This window comes from Manis javanica, chromosome 8 (genome assembly GCF_040802235.1).
Source record: "Manis javanica isolate MJ-LG chromosome 8, MJ_LKY, whole genome shotgun sequence".
Taxonomy (NCBI): domain Eukaryota; kingdom Metazoa; phylum Chordata; class Mammalia; order Pholidota; family Manidae; genus Manis; species Manis javanica.
The window spans coordinates 5,494,297-5,519,173 of NC_133163.1; the positions used below are offsets into that span (position 1 = coordinate 5,494,297).

The window sequence follows — 24,877 nt, forward strand, 5'->3', positions numbered from 1 at the left end:
ATGCTCTACAATGGGTCCATTCTGTGCTAGGGAAGATTAGCAACCTTCAGATTGATGCTCATCTTGATATGTGTCTGCTCATAATCACGGAGGTCTGGGGGAAAAAATCCAGTGAGTATGGAGAAGGAATATTACATTTCCTGCCCCTGGTTCCTACTGCTGTTCAGGCTGCTAACCAGGTAATAAGGAGGTGAAACAGACACTAAAAGGAGTTAGAGTCCAAAGAACGTGTTGGCACTCAGCCATGTACAAAGTAAATGATCAATAAATACTAGCTCAAAGTGATAATGTCTCCAAAGTAACACGTTGGAAATTGAAGTGAAAAAAGAAGACAGATTTTAATGACAAATCAAAATGTGGATAATATTCCCTTGTTACACTGAGATTGGTTCTAGTATGAAAATATTCTAATGTGAAATGTTACGCCCTAAAATTTTTAAAGCTGATTCCATTTTAGTAGTTGCACTTAAACTGTCCTATTTAATAATATTTTATCTAAAAAAATTCCAAAACTGTAACCTATTGATCTCAAGCTAACAGGAAACTGGTTGTTATTACAGTTTAAGGTTCAAAAGGAGTTTCAGGCACATTGTTTGTGGTCTTACCTCAGTTTTGTGAAGTTTCTGATAGTTTCCATTCCAAGAAATGAGCCTTCGGTCCTTCCCTCCTCCTGATACCAGTGTGCCATCCCTTAACATACAAAGTGCAAAAATGCCACCCTCATGGGCTCCTTGGATGGCATAGCTTATTCGATTCGTACCTAAACACACCCAGAAGACCATCCTCAGTACAGTAACAGAAGGCTCACCTCTGTCCATCGCATTTTTTGTTTTAAAATGTGCTTCTGTTGGTTAGAACATCATTGTCATGTGAATCTATGAAGGATCCCATTTCTAGACGCTCACAAAGCACCAGACCAGCACGCAGTGGGCTGCTTGAACGTCAGGGAAGCGAGCGCACATGGGGCCGTGTGGTGCGCGCAGAGGCAGTTCACGGGGCTGAGAGCAGGGACTGGCATTACACCCTGAGCTGGGGCATCTCTGGACAAGTGATGTAACTGCCCTACATCCCAGCCTCCCCCTTTGTGTATTAGGGCCCCTGTAACCCCCCGAGGATGGTTCTCAGGGTGAAATGGAACAACACATAAAGCACGCAGCCCTGAGTAGTAGGGACACTACAGAAGTTACCCTGTTAGTCTGAAATCACACTGATGGGTCTGTTTCTTCCTTCGCCTCCAACCCAAACTAAGACTGAACTTAACCAAATGAATGATTGCTGAGTACTGAATCCTCCTTAGCAAACTGCTCACTGACAGCGGGGGTTCGGATCTGACTCATTCGTATGCTACAGTGTCTAACACGCTGCCTTGCACATACTCAGTACTCAGGAAATGTCTGCCAAACGCTGTGAGAGCCAGAATAGTTATTTAAATATTTTATACCTAAGTAAATAGTCATTGATAACTTCATCATTGTAATTTGTTAAGCGATCTCCTAATAAAGCTATTAATTCCATCAGAGTATCGGAGGCTCAGGGAGCCTTCTAGAATGATAGTAAGTCAACGACTCTTATCATTCCTGTTTTCCTCTGTTGTGGTTTTATGTTTTCAAGTTATACACACATATGTATGTAGCTATATAACTGTAATTTCACTGTAATCCTGTAAATTATATTGACAGACAATGTTTACGGAGGTCACATCTGACCTGTTACAACATTACCAAGTACTGCCAGCTTCGGGAATAACCACTTGTTACCTTTTCCCCATACCAAGATGTTGCCACTTGAATCTCCGGTAATGGTGTCGCCATTTTCAGAAAAAGTCACACACAGGACAAACTTTGGCTTTTCTTGCTTCTGCAGAATGTTGTAAAGAAATACATGCATAGATTTAGTCACGAGATCCTCTAAGGTGTATGTATGTGACCTCTAGAACCCCAGTGACCCCAGGCTGGGCAGTGTCAGCATTGCTACCTCCCCATGTGCCTTCCATTGCCATCTACCATTATGTAATGTATGCCACGAGATAATTTGCTCCAAAATAAAGAAACTTCTGGTAATTATAAAGTTGCAGACAGTCTGGCAGAGGAGGGTGTTGGTGGGGTGGCAGGGCGGCTGTGTTGTCATGACCACGGCTGAGGGGCAGGGCCTGCACCAGAAAGAAGCGGTCCTCCAACAGCCTTGGATGGCAGCCGCAAAGGCCCCGCTTGTGAAGCGGTGCTGGTGCTCTCACAGGGCCCCGAACGGCAAGGCGGAAAGGCCCGGCAAGTGCCCATCGCCCTCTGCAAGGGCCCGGTGCTGCTCCGAGGCCTCCTGCCCTTGGCACCCACCCCTCGCAGGTGGGGCCGCACTGGGCAGCCTTGCCTGTGCTGATGGCTCTTCCTTCCTGGCATCTCCACTGTGCCCCACACACACAAGGGGCTCCCCCACTCTGCTAGGGATCCCTAGGACTGTTCCATATCACTACACTCCCCAGGTGCAGCCCCACATCTGCCAATTGAAAATAATTCTAAGACTGTGATGCCTCAAAGTTCCCTTAAAAGCTAGCTGGTCACATGTATCCCTCACTGAAAAATACAGACATATGAAATTTTCACTTTACCTCGAATAACCCTTGCTTCTTAATCAAGGAGTTTCCTTCTAGTGTCCAAAAGTAGAGATGTGATTTTCCACAGGTGACTATTATATTAGTGTCCATAGGGTGGAAATCCGTGGCAAATACAGCTTCATTAGAACACTGTGAGCAGAACAGGAGAATCAAATGTCTCAAATCTCTTAAGACACTTAAGGAAATAAATAAAATGAACCACAAATAACTAACTCATTCAAGTTAAGCACTGAAAAGCCTCCAGATTTTTCCCCATTTAATTTATCTCATATAAACATTGAGCTTATGTTTGCTGCGGGCCTTCACCTCTCCCTGCCTGCCTCCCGCCAGACTGGGGCCCTGAGGACGGGGACCTTGGGGCCTTGGCTCTGGGGGGCCCCCACGGGACCGCACAGCAGGGTGCCCACATGCCTTCTCTGAGGAGGGGTCACGGCAGCCAGGGGTTTAAGATCTGCAACAATTTGCTCATCTTCCCAACAAGGATTCCCAGACCTGACTGAACAGCAGAATCACCTAATTATGTTAAAATACAGATATGGGGCCTCCTCCCCCTCTAGTGACTGTGATCTTTGGGACAGGTCCAGGAACCTGGGTTTTACATAGCTCCTTTGCTCCTGGCCGACTCTGGCTGCCCCGTTCGCCCTGCACCCCTCCTGGTCTAATTCCTAGGACTCTGCTCATGGTGCAGTGACCAAGCTGGGGGTCCAGTGCTGAGCGTGTGGCTCTTTGGCCACCTCCAACCCCATCATCTTGGTTTCTAGGACCTGTACTAGCTGGATGGATCTGACCTTGATGTTCCATCTACTTGGTGATTCAATTATATGTTCTTAAACCTGGGTGATGACCTGCCTTTGATTACTAACAACCTAGCAACAAACATGGGAAGAATTTCAAAACTTGACCAGAATATTAGAAGGCGGGGCTGTAACACACGAACAAGTATTTGGAAACATGTCAGATTAGAATATAGGGTTTGCATCCCAGGCATGCAAGAGAGAAAGCTGGATAAGGAAGGTGATGGGGCGCGATCCTAATGTCAGGTAAGGAAGGTGATCTAAAGTTAAGGATGCCAGAATGAGAAACTTGAAGTCGATTTTATAAAGACAGGGTCCATTCAAGATTTTAATAGGAGGAAAGCAAGAAGGCTTATGGGAAGTTTGCTCATGTACCGTGCAGGACAGTATCAGGGGTGCTGAAGAGAAGCCCAAGGGGCAGCCCTCTGCAAGGGTCCCGGGGAGGGGCCGGGATCTGGCAGCAGTCCGCACTCGCCGTTCCCAGGCCCACTCAGCTTTGGGAAGGCCCCTGCTGGTTGTGCTGATGCCCCTCGGCCCTTGGCCTGCCCTCCCGGCCCCTCCCAGCCTAGGCAGTGAGCAGCCTCGTGTATTATACGCCTCAGCAGTGCAAGGACACGGGGCACTTGGCATTAGTAGAGTGAAGAAAGGAAGGGGAGGGGCCGGGAGCCAGCCGGAGGAGGCTCCCAATGGGAAATGCTAAGCGGCCCAACATCAGGCTTGGAGAGACCTTGACATCTGCCAGCCTTTCCTCCTTCTGCCAGTCCCACACGGACAGCACGTGGTCGTTGGAGTCATCCACTGCGCAGAGACTGCTGCCCCCATTCTGGAAGGAAAAGGTATGCACAGGGAGACTACATTTGAGAATAAGATAGGTTGAGCATGATTAAAAATGAACATTAATTTTACTTTTAAGAAAGAGTCTCCTTCGTTTTGGTTAAGGAATATTTACCCACTGCTTTGAGACCAGCCATGGAGAGCAGGTGCACGGAGGGGTGGGGTGTCTGGGAGGCTCTTCCCCACCAGTTTCATCAAAACCAGCCTCCTGTGCACACCCAGACAGGCCTGTCATTAACGGTAAGGTGTCCAAGGAGCAAAAGCATTGGGGTGGGGAGCACGTGCTATTTTGATGTGAACACGTGCACACATGTGAATGTAAGTTTCTGAACTGGCTGTAAAAGTGGTCTGAGGGTGGCTCTGTTGCACGGGCACATCCTGAGAAGCTGGGAGCCCCTGAGGCCCATCCAACTCCTGATCATGGACAAGCAGCCGGGTCACACATGGCAGAGACACACTGGAGCCACCTGCCAAGGGGCAGGTGGAATTCAAGGCCAGAGCAGGCCAGACTGCCTCAAGCAACACAAAGACAGGGTCACTGCAGGGTCTCTTTCATCATGTGTGGGACCCCAAGGGCATGTGCGTGACCTCTGAATGGGGGGACCTGGGAAGCCAAAGGGTTTTTCCAAGCTCAAATCTGCACCTGCGCCCAGGCAATTACTGCATGTCAACGCTCTCCCGGTTCAGCCTTGAGCTGATGCTCTCCTCCCCATGAACAGACTCCAGGGCCCCGGGGGCTCCTACTTACAGATTTCGAAAATGCAATGCAGGTAACAGCTCTGTCAAAAAACCCAACTCCGATGACGTGCAGTGTGTTCAGTGTCACAGAGTCCCAGATGCGCACATGTGGGGGCAACTGCTGTTTGAAAGAAAATGCAGCATCAGCAACTGTGACGGCTGTGTGCATGTATCTGTACCTTGAAGCTACAAGAGAACTTCAATTTTGTCAAAACAGAGGTCTTTTTCTGCATTTAAGGACTCTGCTATTTAACATATATAAAACCTTTCCAATGGCTTTAGGAGGTAGTGGCCAGTGGCCAATTTAACTTTAGGAGAGGTCTAAATTTTGAATAGCCAATTCTTGATAACTGTGCGACAGGAACTGATCCTGATTTGTGAATCTAGATGCATCTGAGTTTTAAAACTGAAAGATGACAGGAAAAATGGAATCTCATATAAGCATTATTCTTTTAAAGTTTCTACTGTCACTAAGGTGAAGTGTGTCTAAATTCATGAAGACAGTCACCACCAAATAGAATAAGAGTTCATAATGTTCTTGGGCCTCATAGGAGCAAAATAAGCAATTGAATTGCACAAATAAAATTTAGAACTGCTATGATTACTTCAAGATCCTCTCAGTTGTGTTCCGAGGTGAGTTATACTAATTTTCTCTCCTTCAATAGAAGAAAACGTCACAGAACAGCCAGCAGGTTTGTTTTTTTAAGAAAAGGACCTGCACTGCACCTAGTGGACAGGGTGGGGCAGGTGCACTAGGCTGTAGTTTGGCCTTGTCTCCAAATAGCCAGTTGTCTGCACACTTGGAATCTGTGGATTTCTCCCCATGTACGTTGCAAGGAATGGCTCAGAGAGCTGTCACAGTTTTACTGGCTCTGAAGTCCTGATTCAACTTCAATGCCTAAAACTGAAATACATCTTCAATCCGCTAGAGGGAGGAACAAATGGTTTACTACTAAAATTGAGAGAACTGTGACAGTCACATAACCTTAAAACAAAAATAAAGGATGAAAACCCTGTTCTGTTTATTGTATTTACATAACAGTCTGACTGCCATGGTTCCTATAACCTCTTTTCAAGTGTAGAATTTTACTGGAAAACAGCATAGAGTTAATATTTAGAATTTGATGTTCTTAAACCATTTTCTGAAAAACAGTAGCATTCATGTTTTCTGGAAGAAAACATGTTGATAAAACTGAAAGTATTTAATGGTATGAGTTGCGATCCTATATTGGGCAATAAACTGTAAAGAGAAAATGTAGTTATCAAAAAAGCTTTTGGGTGTTTTGTTCAAGACCGGACAGTGATCACAGACTGTAGCAAATAAATAACTGGAAGCCAGGTTTGCATTGTTCTCTATTTGTTAATTCTACCAGTTCCCTCTCTGATTCCTTGGATTCCCATGAAACTCTGGCGGAAGTGCTTACAGACCTTGTGCCCAAACTCTCCAGGCAGCTTTGGGACTCACGCAAACCCCTGGGTGGAGTTGTGGTTACAGGGTATTCATGGCAGAGGGTGTCTGAAATTCACCGAAGGAGCAAAATGTCCCATATTCAAACAATTATTCACTATGATTTTAACTTTACTTAATAACTGCGTGCTTAAGATCTTAATGTTCAGCTGGGTGTAAATAAGTACCCTAAAAATTAATGAGTTCTTAGGCAGGCTCAATACTATTTAAAAACAGGTCAAAATTAAGGTGAGCTCAAAGGATTGTTACAGTCACTAAGAATTTTAATTTGCAGTAAGAATCTTAGTGAGGAATTATGAAGTATTTAGATACTTTAACAACACCTTGGAGGGCTTATTAATCAGCAAAGTGTTTTCACAAAATTATGTGCTGTTACCAGTTCATTAAAAAGATAGGAAGAGATAATAAAACTCACTTTTCCATCCTTGGATGTGCCTGCGACTTGTCCTGTTGCTATCGTGATCCGATCAGGATGAACTGCTAGGCTAAAAAAAAGGATATTTATAAAGCATCTACTCTTTACTTTTCCCTCGATCAAATATAACTAATGGAAACTTAAACATTAGGAACATACAATGCCTAACTTCTCACAGACTCACAGTAAATTCTCTGAGCACCCAAAGATGTTAGACCATGAGTGTCTACGTCATTTCATCCTTTATCTCTAGACAATTTTCAGACCCAAGGGAAAAGCATCCTTTGCTTGGAAAACATCATTTCAATCTGAGAACCACTTCATTGGTCTACAACAACCTTTAGTAAGTATTTCAAATAGCAAAGACATCATCTTTTTCCAATAGGATTTTAATAACTCACTGAGACCTAGGATAAACACACATAAGTCAATCTATTCATCCATCCCTCCTTCCAAAATACCTAAAATTTCCTATCAAAAGCTATATACAAATTACGAATGAATTCAAAATGAGTGAATTTTGTAGACCCAAACACTTCAATTTTTATTAAAAAATAAAGACTCAAATTAGAAGCCATTATTAGCAGGTGATGTATCCATCCAAGAAGACCTCCAAACAGGAGTCTATTGGAGCTACTTGTTTAGGTGACATGGTCATGCTTATGTGTTTCAAGGACAGAAAACCAGACCACAGTGAGGGAAGCCAGGCAGCTGGTGGATCACAGACATAAAGAGCTTTGCCCACAGACCCTATTTTCCCAGATCCTTTTCCTCCTCTTTAGTTCTGTCCCAACATTGCCCTGTCTCTGTTAGTCCTTCTTCCACAAGTGTGACAGGTGTCACAGGTGTGCGAACTTACCACTTCACGTCATCGTTGTGGCCAGTGTAGTGCCTCTGAAGCTGCTCCTCCACGTTGTACAGGACCACCACCGACGCGATGAAGTAGACCGTCTCCCCCGTGGGCAGCAAGTACAGGTTACTCCTGCAGTCTCGGCCCCGGTACCCGTAGCTTCGGGTACGTCAAGATAAAAACGTTTTCCCTTTAAGAGCTGACAAAACATCAGCTTTATTCAACAGCAATAGGCAATAAAATTTGGTATGAAGATCACCATCAATTTCCCTAATTTACATAACAACAGATTGCAAATACTCCCTACCAAACACCTCTGACTCCCAACAAGCCGCATCAAAGCTGGCAAGGGGGCATTGAATTAATGTGAATACATTATTTTTAACAATAGAGAGATGTAGCTTTATTTTTAGGAACTACATATTATATTTTGAAAGGTGAATTTTTCAGCTTGATCAAAGTGGTAATTTATTATTTTATTTACTTAAGGTAACTGGGTCAGACATCTGTGAAGTGACAGGGAGGTGAACTCTTCCATTTAGTCAATCAGTCACGAATCTGGGAAGCCAACAGCGGGACCAGATCTATGCGGAATTGCGGGAGTTTTACGTGGATGCCAGTCCTGTGCACACCTGCTCTGCCTTTAAAGTTTGCCTACCTGGTCTTCTGGAAGGCAAATCGCTCAGACATTCTTCTAACAGGTACTATCCTTATTTACTCTAGCATTAAAATCACCTGAAGCTGTATATTTTGATATATATTACATTGAAATGCTGGACTATTTTGTTCCAAATTTTTTTCTCATTTCTTTCTGTGGCTTTTCTTGAGTGACATTGACCTGAGGTTCCCACACTACTTGCTCAGATGTACTTCACTATCATGAAAGTCGACAGTATATTCACTTTCCCTCTTGAGCCTCTGATCCCTTGAGGGTGCAGGCTTGACTCCGGAAACTAGAACTAGGAGGGGCAGCTGGGCCAGTGAGTTGGCCATCTTTCAACATCCCATGGTGTCGTCATCTTGAGACTCACATCTACAATCTGGGGATCTGAGGTTCCCAGATTGAAATCTGGGGACTGAGCTAAATCTTTTACATTTGAAAAACTTTTTTTTTCTACATTATGAAAGTACTTGTAAAGCGTGCAATCAATATGCACACATACATATATATAAAAGGTAAAAAATGTAGGTCCCCTTTGCCCCAACCATTCTCAACTACCTCTGTTAAGATTTTGGCATGTATACTTCCACACCTTGAGAACGATTTTGAGAGCAGAACATCACTTGAACTTGGATGTGAAAAATAATCTGGCAAAAAATATCACCTATTTAGAGTAAATTCCACTGTTCTACATTTTCTAAAATCTGCATAGGAAGTGGGCTGAACAAATGTATTTTGAATAAAGTTTTCAAGACATGATTTAGCCAGTTTAAGCAATTATTAATTTAAGAACTGAACCACTTCAATTACATGTGCCAAAATAGATTCCAGAACAGGTGAAGGCAAATGCTGACAACATCTGAATCTCAAAAAAATAATAAAAACTCAATTTTGGGGGAGAAATTTAGGTACAGACTGTAATTCTAAAAAATTTCCAAAAAAAATACGATTCCACAGTTTCAAACAGTAATTCTTCTAACTGAAATCACAACAGCATCAATTTAAATCAATTTCTTACAGTTTAGGTTCAGGGCTTGCCACTAAGCTGGTAGTCAGTATGTATTTGTTTGAGGGTGAGAAAAAGATTTTGTTTTTTTTGTCTTTACATCTGCATCAACCTGCAGGTAGCCTCTGCAGGCTTCCTCTAAGGTAAAATAAACAAAACAAAATAAAATAAGGTAAAATACAGTAAAATTAAAAGAGCAAAAATTTAATAAAAGCCAGCATTTAATTCCCCTTTTTCATAGGCTCTACTTTCTTGTCTTTCAGTTTTTCTCCTTGGAAACTCATTCACTTTCCCAATTCTATGATGAAGGCCCCAGCTGCTTTACTGCAAGAATCTAGGTCCTGAGGCTGCCAGGGACTTTTGTGGCCTAGATCCTGGGGGTTGGGTGGGGGAGGGTAGCGGGGAAGGGGGAGGCTTTTTCTTTCTCACAAGCAGCGTTTTATCTGTTCTACATGTTGATTTTCCTTATGCTCATTGAAATCCCCTCGTGGAGTACTGGGTATTCGCACTCTGCTCTGACTCCTTCAGGTAGTGTTAATCTTGAGGTTAGGCTGGCCCAGCCCCTACTTGGTTGGAGGGGGAATGCCAGGCCTGCCTTTCAGGACATTGCTCTTTCCTTCTTTGGGTTTAAAAACTTTTTGCTAGCATAGTTCAGATTCAATTTCTGCCATTCTCATTTTCTCATTCATTCGTTCAGTAATTTCTTGCATTCTCACTGCCATTTACTGGTAGATGTGTACAGCTCCTGGTTTCTCCATCCAGCTCTGAAGAGCTTAGTACGTGATAGCTACGGTTACAAATAATCAGCCCTTTCCATTTCATCTGAATCCTAAATTCTACCCATTTGTGCTTATATTCAATCAGCTTGCTTTTCTGTAAGTTTTTAACAAGTTTATTCTGTCGGAAAGATTATAACTCAGGCCAGAAACTAGTGATGCATTTTCCCATGATTTTCCAAAAAGAAAATCATTCAGCCAATCATATAACATTTTCTTTTCTTTTCAGGAAAAAATGTATATTTGAACAAGAACTAAGACTATTTCATTCAGGAATAATAAGTCAGGGCCCCCCACAATCAGCAGCCCTCGTGGGGTTCCTCCTTTGCTAGGATACTGTACGGGGCTCTAACATGTGGCCCTTTCGTTGAGTTTGTTTTTTAAAAAGTGAGAGTAGAACATTTGGGGCTTTTTTTAAAGCTTAAGAGAACTTATGTTTTATGAATTTCTATAATTAGACTTCAAGCTAAAAATGTTAACCAACTTATAACTTCATATAAACCTAATCAATGGATAAAGGATACACCCATTCCAGCTTAAGTCTCTTGGTTGGTAGCTCTACTTTCGCTTCTAAGTTGTAAGAATCCACTTGATCTTTGGGCATGTACATGGTGACAGGGCGTCCACGAAGAAACATCTTCACATATCCTTCTTCTGCGAAAAGAGCAAAGACGTCAGGGAGGCGCCTCAGCGTCCTGGGTACCTGCGAACACACGGTACTTCTTCACTGGCCTTTCGACATAAAAGGGGGAAACTCTACCCTTTCTGTCATTTCTAATTAAGGTCCTAGGGAAAAATAACTGAAACATAAACAGCTTAAAACAGGAGTTTTTCACATTGCTTGCTTTTGATATTCTGCTCCTGTAAGTATATGAAATATATAGGGATATTGGAAAAGGCAGGAAAGAAACTAGTTTCATTATTTTTCCGTGAGAGGTTTTGGTGCTTATATTTATTTCCTTTATCATCAGGAGGGGGGAAAAATGCCACTCCCCAAAATTACAACACAAGAAATTCACTTAAATATTTTATTGAGTTCGATGTATACACAATTTCAATATCAAAATTCAAAAAATATCTTTCGATATTTAAATCAGTTTGTTATATTGTAACATAAAAGTGTATCTTTATGTATCTTTCACACTGGATGATTCTTTCAAGTGTAAAGAACACAAAATGAGCAGATGTATGTGCTAGGATGCATGCAAAAAGGAAAATCCTAGGGAAAAGGTAGAAATGGAAAACGAAAGGACAGAGGAACCATTAGAGAGAGAGACTGGAAAATAAAACTGTGTAGAACAAACATTTTTATCATAAAATAACTTCTAGTGTTTTAATAAATTATGTGGACAGAGTTAAACCCAGTAATATATTGACCTGGGGCAACTCCCAGACGTTTAAAAAGAAACAACTTGGGGTTTTCTGACTAGACTTTTTAGGATGTAATAAGACCAAATAAAAGGTCATGTGGGTTCCTGCTGGGTTCTGCTCCCATTAGGACTCACAGCATCCTGATCCTTCCCTGCAGATCAAAGGACCAGGCCGCAATGGCACTTAAATTGGGCAGTTACTCAACAGAAAAATCATGAGTAGAGAGGAAATTGGTGAGGAAAAGTCATGAAACAGTGACATTATCATAAGTACCACATTTACAAATTGACTCTAAGTCTTATTCCTAAGGATTTTCAAACAATGCCACATGCGATATTGCCAAAAGATTAATAAAAAGGCTATCCCAGCTTTATGTTACCATGTGCGTGCACTTCAGGTCTTAAATGCATGCTTGTGATACACTCGGCACTCTGCCTATTGAGCTTGACTTCTAAATAAGAACCGACACGCCCTCAGACAGCGTGTCAGCCACTGCGTCCTATGGACCCCCATCAGGGGTAGCTCCGTGTCCCAGCTCCACTTCTTCCGGAGCTCCGTGTCCCAGCGCCACCGGGACCAGCCAGGGCTAGACCCCATCACCGCAGGCTCTCTTACTCCCCCTTCCCGGGTCATTTCATTTCACCTTCTGCCACCAAATCCATCAAGGCCAAATTGTATTTCACTGAGTCCTTCCTCCATGTGAGCTCCTGTGCCAGTTCTCTTACCTGCAGGGTCCGAAGGTCTCACTAGCCTGCCTGCCCTTCCTTACGGGGCCTTCCTGGCCACGACCACCCCACGAGGGGTTCCTTCTCTGGCTGGATGTGCCTTTGAGCCACCTACACATCTGTCCACTCTCTTCTCCTCGCCTACGACCCCTTCTCTTTCCTAATCTCTCTCCCAAATCTGTGCTGTCGACTGTGTGGCTGTCACAGCTGAAGACCTCACACACAGAGTAGAGGACAGCTGTGGAAGGGGGGACGGCGTGACCCAGCTTGCAGTTAAATGAAAAGGGATCCCATCCATTTTCTCCGTAAGAGAAGCACTGAATGTAAACTGAGAAAAAAAGAGAACACGATTCCATTTCCACAGCACAAAGAGCCCTTTATGGCTATGTGATCATGCGTAAGAAGTATCTACGTGAGTGTATTGTAGTGACGTGCTGGTGAAGTTCCCCGACAGACTGAGGCTTACTGGTCACACAATTCTAAGTTACCGGTCCAGGCAAGGAAGCATGGATGCAGCCTTGGCACGGTCCTGTGCTGCTAACTGAAACGTTCCACACTGAAAATCCCAGTGCAGCAAGCGCAGCAGTGTTTTCAGGCATGTTAGGTCAAGAGCACATTCACCAAACCCAAAGGCACTAGAGAGAGAGGCCAGCAGAGGTGCAGGACACCGTTTCAAACGGCGGGGCACCCAGGGCTTGCCCTATAGCTCTCTTCAGGCTTGTACAGACTTTCAAGAGTTCCTGTCATCAGCCGATGATCAATCAAGATCCGTTTATATCTACTTATTAAGATCCATCCAAGTGAATGCTCAGGAATGCTTTTACCTTAAAGCAAATCGAAGTGGCTTACGTCACAAAAACATTTTCATACAAGAAGAGTGTCTGTTTGCCTGTATGAAATAAGTGTCTGTAGCTGGGTAACAGCTTTGCTCAGAGAGCTATGAGGTCTCAGAAATGCCGCCTACCTTTGCAGTGTGTCACCCGGCGTTTCCCTTGTGATTTCGGAGACAGAGACAGAAGGGCTACAAGGAGAGGCAAGAGTGCTGCAGGAGCGCCGGCCGCCCGCCTGCTGACGCACACGCTGCCCTGCCCCGCAGGAACACCTGCCCACCTTTTGGGGATCTGCTAAGGGCACTCGAGACCTAGGCCTGCAGCCCTGAGGCCCTCACATTTTCAGTGAGTGATTTCATGCTTCCTGAAAGGACATGGATACTAAGGCACATGCTGATGAATTTGAGACTCCAACATTTATGTTTCAATTCTGAATTTCAGGAAAATCAACTCACAAAATTAAAATTAAGTGAGTTTACTTAACCAATTACATACTTGTCAATTACTCTGCATTTTAAATGCACTTTTAAATAGGTTAATATCCCCAAAATAGCATCTACCTTATAAGACTTGTTATAAAAAAGGTATCTATGAATTATTAGTTTGCAGTTTAGGAAATCAAAGGCAGAAAAAGAAAAAGAAAGCTACTTTTAGACAAAGTTATAACTTAATTCCTCTTGGAGGAATGGAAATGTTGGTGTCGGGAGCCCCATGAGGAAGGAAGGAGTGACAAGGCGACAGAAGTCTGAGCCTGGAAACTCCGCGTCAGCATTCGTGGTGGCATTTCTCTCTTCCTCCTTACTGGCTATCTTAAATCTCTTTTAAAGGGGGTAAGTGAATGGCTTAGTCTTTATGACAGTTTTATGGGTGGTCTCCTAGGACCTGAGATGCCAGAGCCCCAGGGACGGGCTGGCAGCACCCAGCCCGTGTGCCAGTAGCTGGCCCTGAAGCAGTAGCTACTTATTTGCCCCTCACGTTCTGAGGGGGTGAGTGACGGGCACCCATGCAGAAATTAACTGCGACTTACCTGCACTGAAGACGGGCTCCTTGGGTTTGCTGGGGAGAGAAAATAAAGAGTATTTAAAGGGAGGCTTGGGAGCAACCCGCTCACGAGACTCCACGCTCAGAGCTGCTGTGCTTCGGCACCTGACACTGAGGGATGGTACGTGTACACAGGAAAAAGCTCCTAACTGCACAGGGAACATGTGTACACAAACATGCCCACATCCAGGTGCAAGAGAAGTGACCCCAACTTTGCCACAAGCTATGAGAGCACCTAAGCACCTGGGGAAGGAAAGCGTCAGGTTAAGCAAGATGAGAACAGGCCTGTCTCGTGTAAAAAGTGTTGCTTGCCTTCCCCAGACTGAAGAACTTATTGAAAACTAGCAAATTCCTGACACAGGGCCTTTTAGGCGAGGATGCCTGGAGCCCAGCTGTTATCAGGAAAGACTACTGTGAGGAGGACAGAGGGAATCAGAATAAGGAATCTCAGGGGTGCAAAGGGCCACCTCTTCAGAGATGTAGGGAGCCCGCTGTGGACTCCAGTCGTGTCGAGACCACACATGATTGCACCTGGGAAACCAAAGGAATCACTCAAGGTCATGCCACGGAAGGACCGAGGTCATCCCGTAGGGCAAGCATCCTGCGGGACAAGCTCCGTGTGCAGGAGGCCATGGCTGCCAACTCCCATGACAGCCAGCTGTGGGGAGAGATTACCACCTCCCGGCCAGACAGGAAGGCGACTCCCAGGCAGGGCAGGAAGTGTGCCCTGTTCAAACACAGAGCCAGTACTTGAACCCGTCTGTGAGGCTCCAATGCCCATGCACACCCCCTGGACACCCCCTCCCCACACTGCCTCCCACCGGAAGATATGGACCAAGACAGACTAAATAAATGGCACCCGCCAGAGTGAGCCTGTGGCAGCTCACAGCTTTTCTGTGTGCACATATTTTAAAAACATTACCTGAGCAGATTCAGTCCTAATATTACTTTTCTTTTTCCCTTTTAACTTAAAATACATTGAGAAACACCACCGGTAAAAATTACTTTTAACTCCATTGTATAATCAATATGACTTATTAATCCTTGATTTCCAGATAATTTTATGCGGTGTATGGAGGGGGGAACTCTTCACTGATGCTTTAGAGGTGGTTCACACTCTGCTTAAATGTGTTTTAAGTAGTTGGATCCATTAAAGGCTTAGATTGTTTCAACTCTACCCTTTGGTCACTGAGAATAATGTGAAAGCATGACCCAATCTTCTAACGACAGCTTAAGGCTTCCACTGACCTATCAGGCCCTATGTCTTTATTTTTCTGCCCTCATGTCCCTTTTCTTTCCCCTCGGTTACTGAGTCGAGCCACTCTATCCCTGCTGTCCCTTACATGCTCCTTGAGCTCCTGTGTCGGCCATCTATCCTGGCTTCCGCCTCCTGGATGCCAGTTCCACCGCCAGCCACCTGGCCCCTGTGTGCTCTGTGCTCAGAGCCACTTTCAGGATGCCTTCTCTGATGCTCCACCCTGCAACCCCTCAGGCCTTCTCCCGACACCCCCAGGCCCCGTCCCCTTTGCTTTTCTCCAGGGCACGCATTAACCATAGCACTTCAGTTTGTTTTTCCCCAAAAAGAGGTAGGTGCCATGAGGGCAGGGCCTACAGGTGGAGAATTTCTCGGAGTTCCTGCTCTGCCCTCAGACAACAGCAGGCCTGACGTGCCTGTGCTCAGAGGTGGGGTCCCCTGGGCTCCTGTCCTGCCCCCATCTTTGTCCTGAGCACACTGAAGGTCTGTGGAAAAGGGGTGTGCATGTATAGATTTCTCCTGGGCCTGGGGCTCCCAAGAGTTCTAAACGGTAGTGCTGGGCCACACTCAGACCTTAATGATCCTGTGAACTCGGCTTTCTTTTTATTCCCATCCATGGAGACTCCCTCTCTCCCTGCAGCTCTGCAAACACAAAGCTCCTAAGAGGGGCTTGTCACATTTGGGATGTTAGTTAATCATACTACTTTGTGACCTCGGCTCCTGGTGGCCTTAAAATAGCTACGATTTTGTAGATTACCTGGCTTGTTCTCACTGTTAAAGTCAGAGCAACACTTTTGTGATCATCTAAGCAGAAGCAGAAGTCTTAGTTCAAAATTTTATTTGTGATTAGATCCGCAGGCAGGGTAAGGACACAGAGGACTGCAAAGCAAACCTGCAGGTACAGAAACAGCGACAGGGAAGCCAGGGGGGAAACCAGAAGACAGGAGAGCATTTTCCCAGCATGGCTCTGATCACAGAAGCAGAAAGATGCAAAAGCCATGAATACAGGAAGAAGCAATCCAGAGCCTTCCCTAGAGTCAGGAAAAGGCAATGATGGGTTACGTTCCTCTGAGAAAAATAAATCTGCGGGGGAGTTTGAATTCCAAGTACAGGGAGGCCCATGGACCTTGATGCTGAAGCACGTAATGGAAGAGGGAGAATGAAAGATCTCCAGCGAAATGGCCAGTGAGGAGCCGGGCGGTGCTGGAGTGCTCTTATTTCTTTAAATCTTGCTCTGAACTATGCAACACATTTTGGGTGTACTGTACTTAGGAAATACACTATTGCTATGTTTCATTATTTTAGAAAGTGAAAATCTTACAGAAAAATTACCGTATTTGCCCTAGAATACCGTATTTGCTTTACCCCTGCCACTGCACCACCATTTTTCCCAAATGACAAGACAGTGCCTGGGTACTCTGCTCACACACGAAGTCTTACAAATACAAGCCTAAAGAATGCAAATGGATCTACCTAACCACTGAGAGAAGGGCAAACCCACACCATGTGTAATGACGACAATGATGCAGAATTAAAGATGCCGCGGCCTCCAGTCAGAATCAGCTAACTGGGGCGGTTCACTGAGAGCATCTTTTCCAGAACTCACCGTCAATAGCTGAGAGTGGGCCCTGCAAACCCGGCACAGCTGGAAACACGCTCGGGCTGTAAATCCCCTTGGCACAGAGGTGAGCGCCTCTCAAGGTGTTACGTAATTTGTCTCTGATTACCCATTCCTTAAGTGAGCTAAGTGGAAGACTTGAGTGGGTGACTTAACACCCCCTGGACAGCTAGGCCGTGGTCCCGCGGGGCAGGGTGAATAAGCCTCATGATGAGAATGAGACTTCGTTCATCTCTGTGACTTCACTCACCTCCCCTCGAGCCCACAAGAGAGGTGCAGCCAGCAGAGAGGAAGGAGCCCCCCGCTGGTGAGCAAGCCCTAGTCTCTTGGCTACTCTGACATCAGGCAGTGGCCAGGATCTCCAAATGAGCAGTGCTGCCATCAGTACGGTTTCACTGCTCTGTTCTGTTCTTAAAGGGAGTAAGATTTGCTGAAAGAGCCTGGCTGCACTCTCCCCTGAACGTGGTTCAGGAGACTAGCTGAGGACTCCCGGGAGCTACAGACATTACCTGGGACTCGTGGAGGGTGCAGGTGGCCTGGAGCCCTCACCAGACCGCAGCTGGGTCTGCAGGCCACAGGAGAGAACCACACAGGTGGCCCTCCCTGTGAACTCCCACCCTGAGCTGTGCACTCACACCACAAAGCAGCTTCAGCCGCCTACTCATACGTATCAAACCTCTGGAAGCCACTGTGGGCCTTGGGTGGGGCACCGTCGAGTGGTGGCTGCTTTTCTTTTCATCTGATAACGTCGCACTGGCCGCCCTGCAGCCTGGGTGTCTGTAGGAGCAGAGTCCAGGGGAGGACTGTTCAGACTGGAGTCAGGGAGGGCCACTGCCCGCCTTCTGCGGTGGGACCCACGCTGAGGGCTTTCATATGTGTCATCTGTACCCCAAGTTCCTGCAAGGGCCTCAGTGACCCAGGTTTGTGCGCTGCAGGTCTGACCCGTGGAACGGGGGTCCTGGGGCCACTAGGATTGGAGCAGGGCTGAGAGGGGCCCAGTGCTGTTGGGCAGAGGCAGCTGCTTTTGAATATGATTAGTAAGGCCTGATCAAGGAGAGGATGTTCCAAAGTCAAACATGCTGTTTCCCTGTAATTTATTCATCCAGAAAAACTTCAGCTCTCGGCACACATACCATGTCTCCTTTGGAAAAGGATCTCACTTGATGAAAGAAAATTTCTGCTGAAAGTCAAAATACTTTACTATGTAAATAGTGATTCTTTATGTAAATTGACTGTAGCAGCTTTTTACTAGAAATAGGGCCACTTAGGAGCCATCTAAATGTTTAAAAGCTACTGGAGACTTTACTGGGGACAAAAAAACTTCTGCTTTATAGACGCTTCCAGCCCATAATTGCAGCTTCAGCTGCAGCAGGAGCAGAGATTTTGAAGTCAGCCGGTCTGCATTCCTGGTGGACAAGTTGCTTTACCTGCATAAACCTGTTTCCTTCATCTACCAAGTGGAAATAAAACCACTGTGGGAACGGGATTGGCAGATGAAAGGAAACATGTAACAAAGTGCCCGATACATAGTATTACTTCCCTATTCCTCCTAATTTCACTGACAGGAATCACCATGTATTTTTAGGCCTTTCACTGAACAGCCTCAAAATCAAACCAACATAAAGATTAGCACTTATTAGTTTCAAGCTTAATAAAAGATAAATGACTCCATGGCTTAAAGAATGAAATGATCTTTTCAGTGAAAAGAAAATAAAAAATGATGTTTAATTTAAGTTGCCTAATTTCTAGGACAAAATCATGTTTCAGAATCTAAATTGTACCGTTAAAATCATCTACCAATAGGTGGTGCTGTTTACATAGTTCTTCAAAGACTATGGTTAAATTTATACATCCTTTCATTCATTCCACAAATACTTATTAAGCAGTTATTGTGTGACAGGCACTGTGCAAACAAATGACACAAGTGGGGCGGGGTTACAGTTACAGATCAAGTTAATGAGCGGGTACAAAGCAATCTGCAAGGCAAGACCTCAGGCCAGAGGGGCAGGGTAGGCTTTTCAGAGGGGGCACCGCTGGAGCTGGGGCTTGAAGGATTAGCTAGAATTCCTCCAAACGTGTCCAACATCCTCTTCCCTGCCAAATTGCCAGTGACACACACACAAGTCACTTAGGAGAAGGGAAAACCTCCCCTCTCCATTTACTAAGAGCCAGAAGGTGTAATTCATTAAGCTGTGCATTTGTTTGTATGGGTTTTTTGTACCTGTGTTTTATTTTATAATACAATAAAAAGATTTTTCTAAATTTGCTATCTTCTTACTTAGACTGGCATTTCTTTATGACTGAGTTTGGTCTTTTCATTAGTTAATTGGCTATTTGTGTTTTTTTCTCACTGAAACTGTTCAAACTCTAGCCATTTTTCTGTTGAGTTAACTGCCTTATTTCTCACTGTGCTGAGTCCTTTGGAAGTTCAGGAAACTGGCGCTTTTCAGTTTGTGTTACTGTTTGTTGAGAAGAATGGATCTCCCTTCGATTTCCCACCTTACACCGTGTTCTGCTGCAGTTGGTGCTCATGGAGTTAAGCAGCACTGTGGAAGTGAATGAGTAAGGTGATAAAAATGTCCAGAATTTCTGATTCCTCCCTTTTACAGGTTGGGGTGAGGGCAGAGAGGGGAGCTGAGGAGTCCTGAAATGTCCCAAAGAGAGGCGCTTCCAGGCTGGGGTGTGGGCGAGCGAAGGGGTGTAAACACCAGGGCCGGCACTTCGGGACTGAGTTGGTGAGGACCAAAGCTCCCCTTGTGCAGTGCCCACAGCAGCAAGTGTGTGCTAAGGCCTCTGCGTACATGACCTTATGTGACCCTTACAGGGCCTGGGAGGTAGGTACTATTTACTGGCACTGAGGAAACCCCCAAAGAGAGGAAGTAACAATAAAAAGTGGTCATGGCTGGGATGAAAACTGCTGTGGCTTTACTAAGGCCCCATGGTTTAAACCTTTCTTATTATACTGCTTGAGGCAAAAAGGTTCACTAGACAAATGCGTGTGGAGTCCTACTATGTGCCAGGCCTTGTTCTAGATGTCGGGCTGGTCTCACTGGATTAGAACAACTGTGTTGGAAACTAAATGACCAACTAAAGTACGTTCACCTAGAAAAATGATGATCCACATCTGAAACGACATGGTAATAGTATATTTACTGCCACAAAGACACACTCACATTATATTTCAAATGAAAAAGATTACAAACATATGCAGAAGAATATAACTGAGGTCAAAGTCATACACCACACACACCTCAACACCCTAAAAATGAAGACTAACACTAGATGGAAATGTATAAAACGCTGGCTGAGTTCTCTGAGTGGGGAGATTGTAGGTGATTTTCATTTTCTCTTTTTTATACTTGGGAATTTCCTACAATACATGTTACTTGTAGAATAAACTACCTCAGAAAAGAAAATAATCTTGGTGGGGACAAGTGAGCCGGTGCTGGGGAGGTGTGGGTATCGGGGCCCGAGGGAGGATGAGGAGGCAGGAGAAGAGGGACTCGGACCCCGGGCTGAGGACTGAGAGATCGGCTGCACCACCAGCGCTGCTGAAGCAAGAGAAAAACAAGCGTGAGCCTTGGGACCTTGACGTGTCAGTCAAAAGCCTACATCACTATGCGCTAGAGCGTCAGGAGGGCTGAAGCTCAGCGTCCAGCTCGGGGCTCTGGGCCTGGCAGTCTGGGTGGAGCGGCCAGCACAGGTATCCAGGTTGTACACGACAAAAGGGCATCTGAGGGAAAACCTGCAGGTGGTAGAAATGGTCATTATTTTGAAAGTATTTTTACGTGTGTTAATTCCAGAGATGGCAACTTACATGTGTGTTACAACACGGTTTCCAGCAGATGACTGAAACATTTCTTGTCCTAACAAAAGCAGCCCGACAACTTTTGATGGAAGCTAAGTATCTTGTGTGCAAAGGTGATATACCTCATTCTGGTCAGAATTACAAAGGGGAGCCAGTTTCATATTTGAGACCCTCTATCAGTCTAGCAACAGCTCACATAAACTGTACATTCTAAAGAGTAGCTATCTTTCTGTCTGATATAAAATACTTCTTTAAAATTAAAAATTTCCCTACTGGATTAGTATGCTGGCTACATTAGATGGTGCAGGAGCAGGGCGTTCATCAAAGTATTATTTCCTATTTAAATTTAATACGCACTTCACTATGACAAGAATCCCTATGTAATTGTTTATTTACCATCAACAATACATAAAGTAAATATTACATTGCCACATGCGGCTTTTGTTCTTTCGGAAGTTTTCTCGGTGCAAAGATTAAGTACTGTTAAAATGTTGTGGCTTGTTACAGCAAAGTATTTTAAAATGTTAAACATTCTAGCAGAAAAGTTAACAATGTTACAAAACGACTGTCAAACCTAGTGACCATTTCCAAAGAAAATGAGCTACAGGAGAAAGAAGAGTGAGACTCTTACAAAGAATAGTTTCTATGAAAGCAAAACATGTCATTATTTTTAAATAAAGTAGGATACCTTGGAAAATGTGAATGGTTAGGACCTCAAAAACACTCTTAACTTTATGTTCAGCAGTAAGAAATGCACAGTTTATATGGACCAGATTTATATTTGCTGTACTGTCACTGAGAAATATGTATGCTGGTGTGGAATTGTTTTCCATGAGTAAGAAGAGCCTTGTCCTAATTTTTGCACAAGTGCCAGATGTGCTAGAGACAGCTGTGCATATGGTGCGTGGTGACGGTGAGCTGACAGCGCACAGGCTGTGCCTGATACGGTCAGAGCACTGCTGTGTGAGGACGGCTTGCTTCTCCACAGCAGGACAGAGCGGCAGGATCCCTCCGCGCTGTCACTCCCGCTCACTCGCTTTCTGATGGGCTTTCCTGGGAGGCACCCGCGGTCTGCAGCCCAGCTCGTCCTGGGGTGGCGTTGCCCACTGCAAGAGCCACGAGCAGGCAAAACTCTTCACTTCCTCCCAACCACCTTTACCTGTGCTGGGATCCAGGTCGCACTCACAGGATGGCCTTACTCACATGAGTGTAAGTTAACGTGTGTCTGACTGGAAAAAAGACCAGTAACTTCAGACGTTCTTGAACACCCTCATCTTACAAATGAGGAAAATAAAAATCGTTATTTTTAGAATAAAGAATTTGGGAAGCCTTAGAAACAATTTTCCTCTGCTCAGGTCTCAGTTTATAACGACCGCCACAGTGGTGATGCCCATTACCGAATGCCAAGCACCGGCCGGATGCTGTCCTGCCAGCCAGCTCACTGACAGGGTTCAAGCAATTAGGCATAAAATCCCTAATTCACACAGGGAAAAACGGAAGCTCTGAGAAGTTTAGTGGCAGCGTGGATTTACAAATCCAGGTCTTTCTTTCTGTCCAGAGCATGTGCCCCTCCATTATGTCTTGTTGCCTATAACCAAACAAGGACACTCTTTTAAAATGTCAGGCAGCATCCTGGAACCGTGGACAGATCCCGGGGAGTGAGTGGGAGGGGCCACGCTATCTCGGACACTGGATGCCAGGTTTACAGGAGGGACTACAGTGGACCACCTCCTCTCCCAAAGAGGAAAGGGGTCAGGTGGGAACTGAAACACCAACTTGACCTTCACCTCTTTCGCTTCTTAGCTGCGGCTTCTTTCTGTCTGAGTCACTGCTGCTGCTGTTCTTACTGGCCCCTAACAGTGTCTGTCGGTACCAGTAATTGCCTGAGAGAAGGCCAGAACGTTCTCTCTGAAGCTCCTTAGGTGTGAGCAGCTCGACTAGTTCAGTACTGTGCTGCCTCAGTGATTCCTGGGTTCTAATGAGAACGTACATTTAAATGGACATGCTTAGTTGCTTGAATTATTTTTAGAAAATTATTAGTGAATTTTCCCAGTCCCTTATTTCTAAATCAAAATTTCCTACTGTGGCATTAAAAAAAAAAAACTCTTTGTAAGTATCTTTCATGGAAATATTTACCTGGTGCATTTATCAAAGCCACAGAATTTAAAAGATACAGCGGATCTGTAGCCTGCACAATGCAGACTCTTTTTTGGGAATTCTTAATAAAGATCAGATGTGCAGAGAAGGAGCCAAGCTTTTAAGAACTGCCAAGATCCAGACATGTCCGGTCACCCTCAAGCTTACCCTGAACTCAGATAGGCCTGCGGGCCGCACCGCTTCTCCCACCTTCTCACACATGGCTGCCATTGGGGCTACTTGCCCTTATTTCCAAGTATTATCACTCCATTAGCACAACCTTCTGATAAGAAGCACTGAGAGTCTGAATGAGGGGACAGACCCCACATCAGTGGCTTTGAGATGGTTAATCGACTATGGGCGTGACCTCCTACAGATGAGAGATGCAACTGCACTGCATCGATTCTACAAAAATCTCTTCTAGGAATAAACTGTAAAAGAGTTAAACTTCCTTTACAAGACTGAATTGGAATGGATTTACAGACTTGGAATTTTTACAGCCTGTGGGTTGCAGTTGATTGCTTTATGACTAATCCTTCTTGGGGGAAAAAAGACAACGTGTTTAGCCTGTGAAGCTGAAATGCCTTCCTAAGTCTTGCTTAATACAGAGGATAAAATAAAGCACAATGTTTAAAAAAGAGAGAATAAACTACATCGGGTAGATACTCACAGAGAAACTGATCTCAAATACATAATACATTTTTAAACATAAAACAGCTACTAAATGTCGAACACTAGCTTTTACTAATAAGATTGTACTATTAATCTCATTGATATTTATCATAATCCATTATAAAACGAACCTCAAAGAAAATTTTAAAATTAGAAGTAAGTGTATTTCATGAAACCAGAAAAAAAACGGTCCCCTATTTCATATTAAAAATAGTTTCAGACAAATCATAAAACTACGACTTTTTACCTAGTCTGTCCTAGAAAATACTGTTGACAAACTGAAACTATCTATTCACATGAATTTTTAAATGGTTGCAGAATGTACTAGAAATATAAAGTGCTCCGTATGGAAACTCTGAATGGCTCCCCAAATTCCATCTACTAAGTACTAAGCAAATTCTCAGAAATTACTTCCGTCAGAATGAAAGTGCAAGGAGTTCAAGTAATAACGTCTACCTGGACGGCAGCTGGTGTGAGCTGCGCCTGGCAGCTGCCTCCCGGCTCTGTGCGCAGCACCCGCAGATGCCAGCGGAGAAGGTGCCCCTTACCTTTCGCTGTTCTTTTTGCCGCTGGAGGAACTGCTGGTGGATCCCGTACGATTCCGGTTCCCTTTGGAATCCCCGTAGCTTTCCCGCCGACCACCGGGAGACACTCGTTCAGAAGAGCTGGTCCTCTTGATGGTACTAAAAGTGAGATGTAAATGACAATGAAATCCTCAACATAGGGATTTTATTTTATTGCTGAGAGTAGAAGTATATACACACAAAAATCCCATTTCCATGTGGCTATTTAAATGATAGACTGGTTCTGAACTCCTAGCTTCAGAGATCAGAAGACTTTTCAGAATGTCACTTGGAATCAGTGCCTCTGCTCACCGCCTTTGTCACTGTGGCAATTAGTGCAAAGTCCCAGGGGAAAGTGAAAGGAAAGCTCCCCAAAAGTGCTGTGTGAGAGCATTCCAGGCTCTGAGGGGGACGTGACCTCAGCCTGGGCAGACGCAGTCTAGGCCGGTGGTGCCCAGCCAGGGGGGACACTTGGCAATGTCTGCAGGCATTCTGGGTTGTCATAACTTGGGGAAAGGGTTGCTACTGGCATCCAATGGGTCACCTTACGATGCCCAGGACAGCCCCACAAAAATGATACGGCCCCAAACATCGATAGTGCTGACACTGAAGAGCTCTAGTCTAAAGGCACATGTGGGTCAAAGACAAACTGGATGCCACAGGTAATGACAGAAACGCCCCACCACCTGGGTCAGATGCCTTTGTTCA

At 44.8% G+C, this 24,877-nt stretch overlaps 1 protein-coding gene across 7 annotated transcripts in view; it reads right to left on the reverse strand.

The window, feature by feature from the left end:
• EML1 (EMAP like 1) overlaps positions 1 to 24,877 on the reverse strand; it is a 173,406-nt gene that overhangs the window by 19,883 nt on the left and 128,646 nt on the right. For 4 of the 7 annotated variants that reach the window (XM_017656617.3, XM_036991622.2, XM_073241866.1 and 1 more), the window contains exons 4-14: positions 24,155 to 24,289; positions 14,104 to 14,132; positions 13,211 to 13,267; positions 10,675 to 10,804; positions 7,717 to 7,866; positions 6,858 to 6,927; positions 4,985 to 5,095; positions 4,130 to 4,225; positions 2,603 to 2,737; positions 1,758 to 1,857; positions 606 to 760 (exon numbers count right to left, since the gene is read on the reverse strand). In XM_017656617.3, coding sequence (XP_017512106.3) covers positions 606 to 760; positions 1,758 to 1,857; positions 2,603 to 2,737; positions 4,130 to 4,225; positions 4,985 to 5,095; positions 6,858 to 6,927; positions 7,717 to 7,866; positions 10,675 to 10,804; positions 13,211 to 13,267; positions 14,104 to 14,132; positions 24,155 to 24,289 — 1,168 coding nt within the window. The remainder of the gene's footprint in view (positions 1 to 605; positions 761 to 1,757; positions 1,858 to 2,602; positions 2,738 to 4,129; positions 4,226 to 4,984; positions 5,096 to 6,857; positions 6,928 to 7,716; positions 7,867 to 10,674; positions 10,805 to 13,210; positions 13,268 to 14,103; positions 14,133 to 24,154; positions 24,290 to 24,877) is intronic. The other 3 variants (XM_017656620.3, XM_036991623.2, XM_017656618.3) reach the window with 2 other exon arrangements.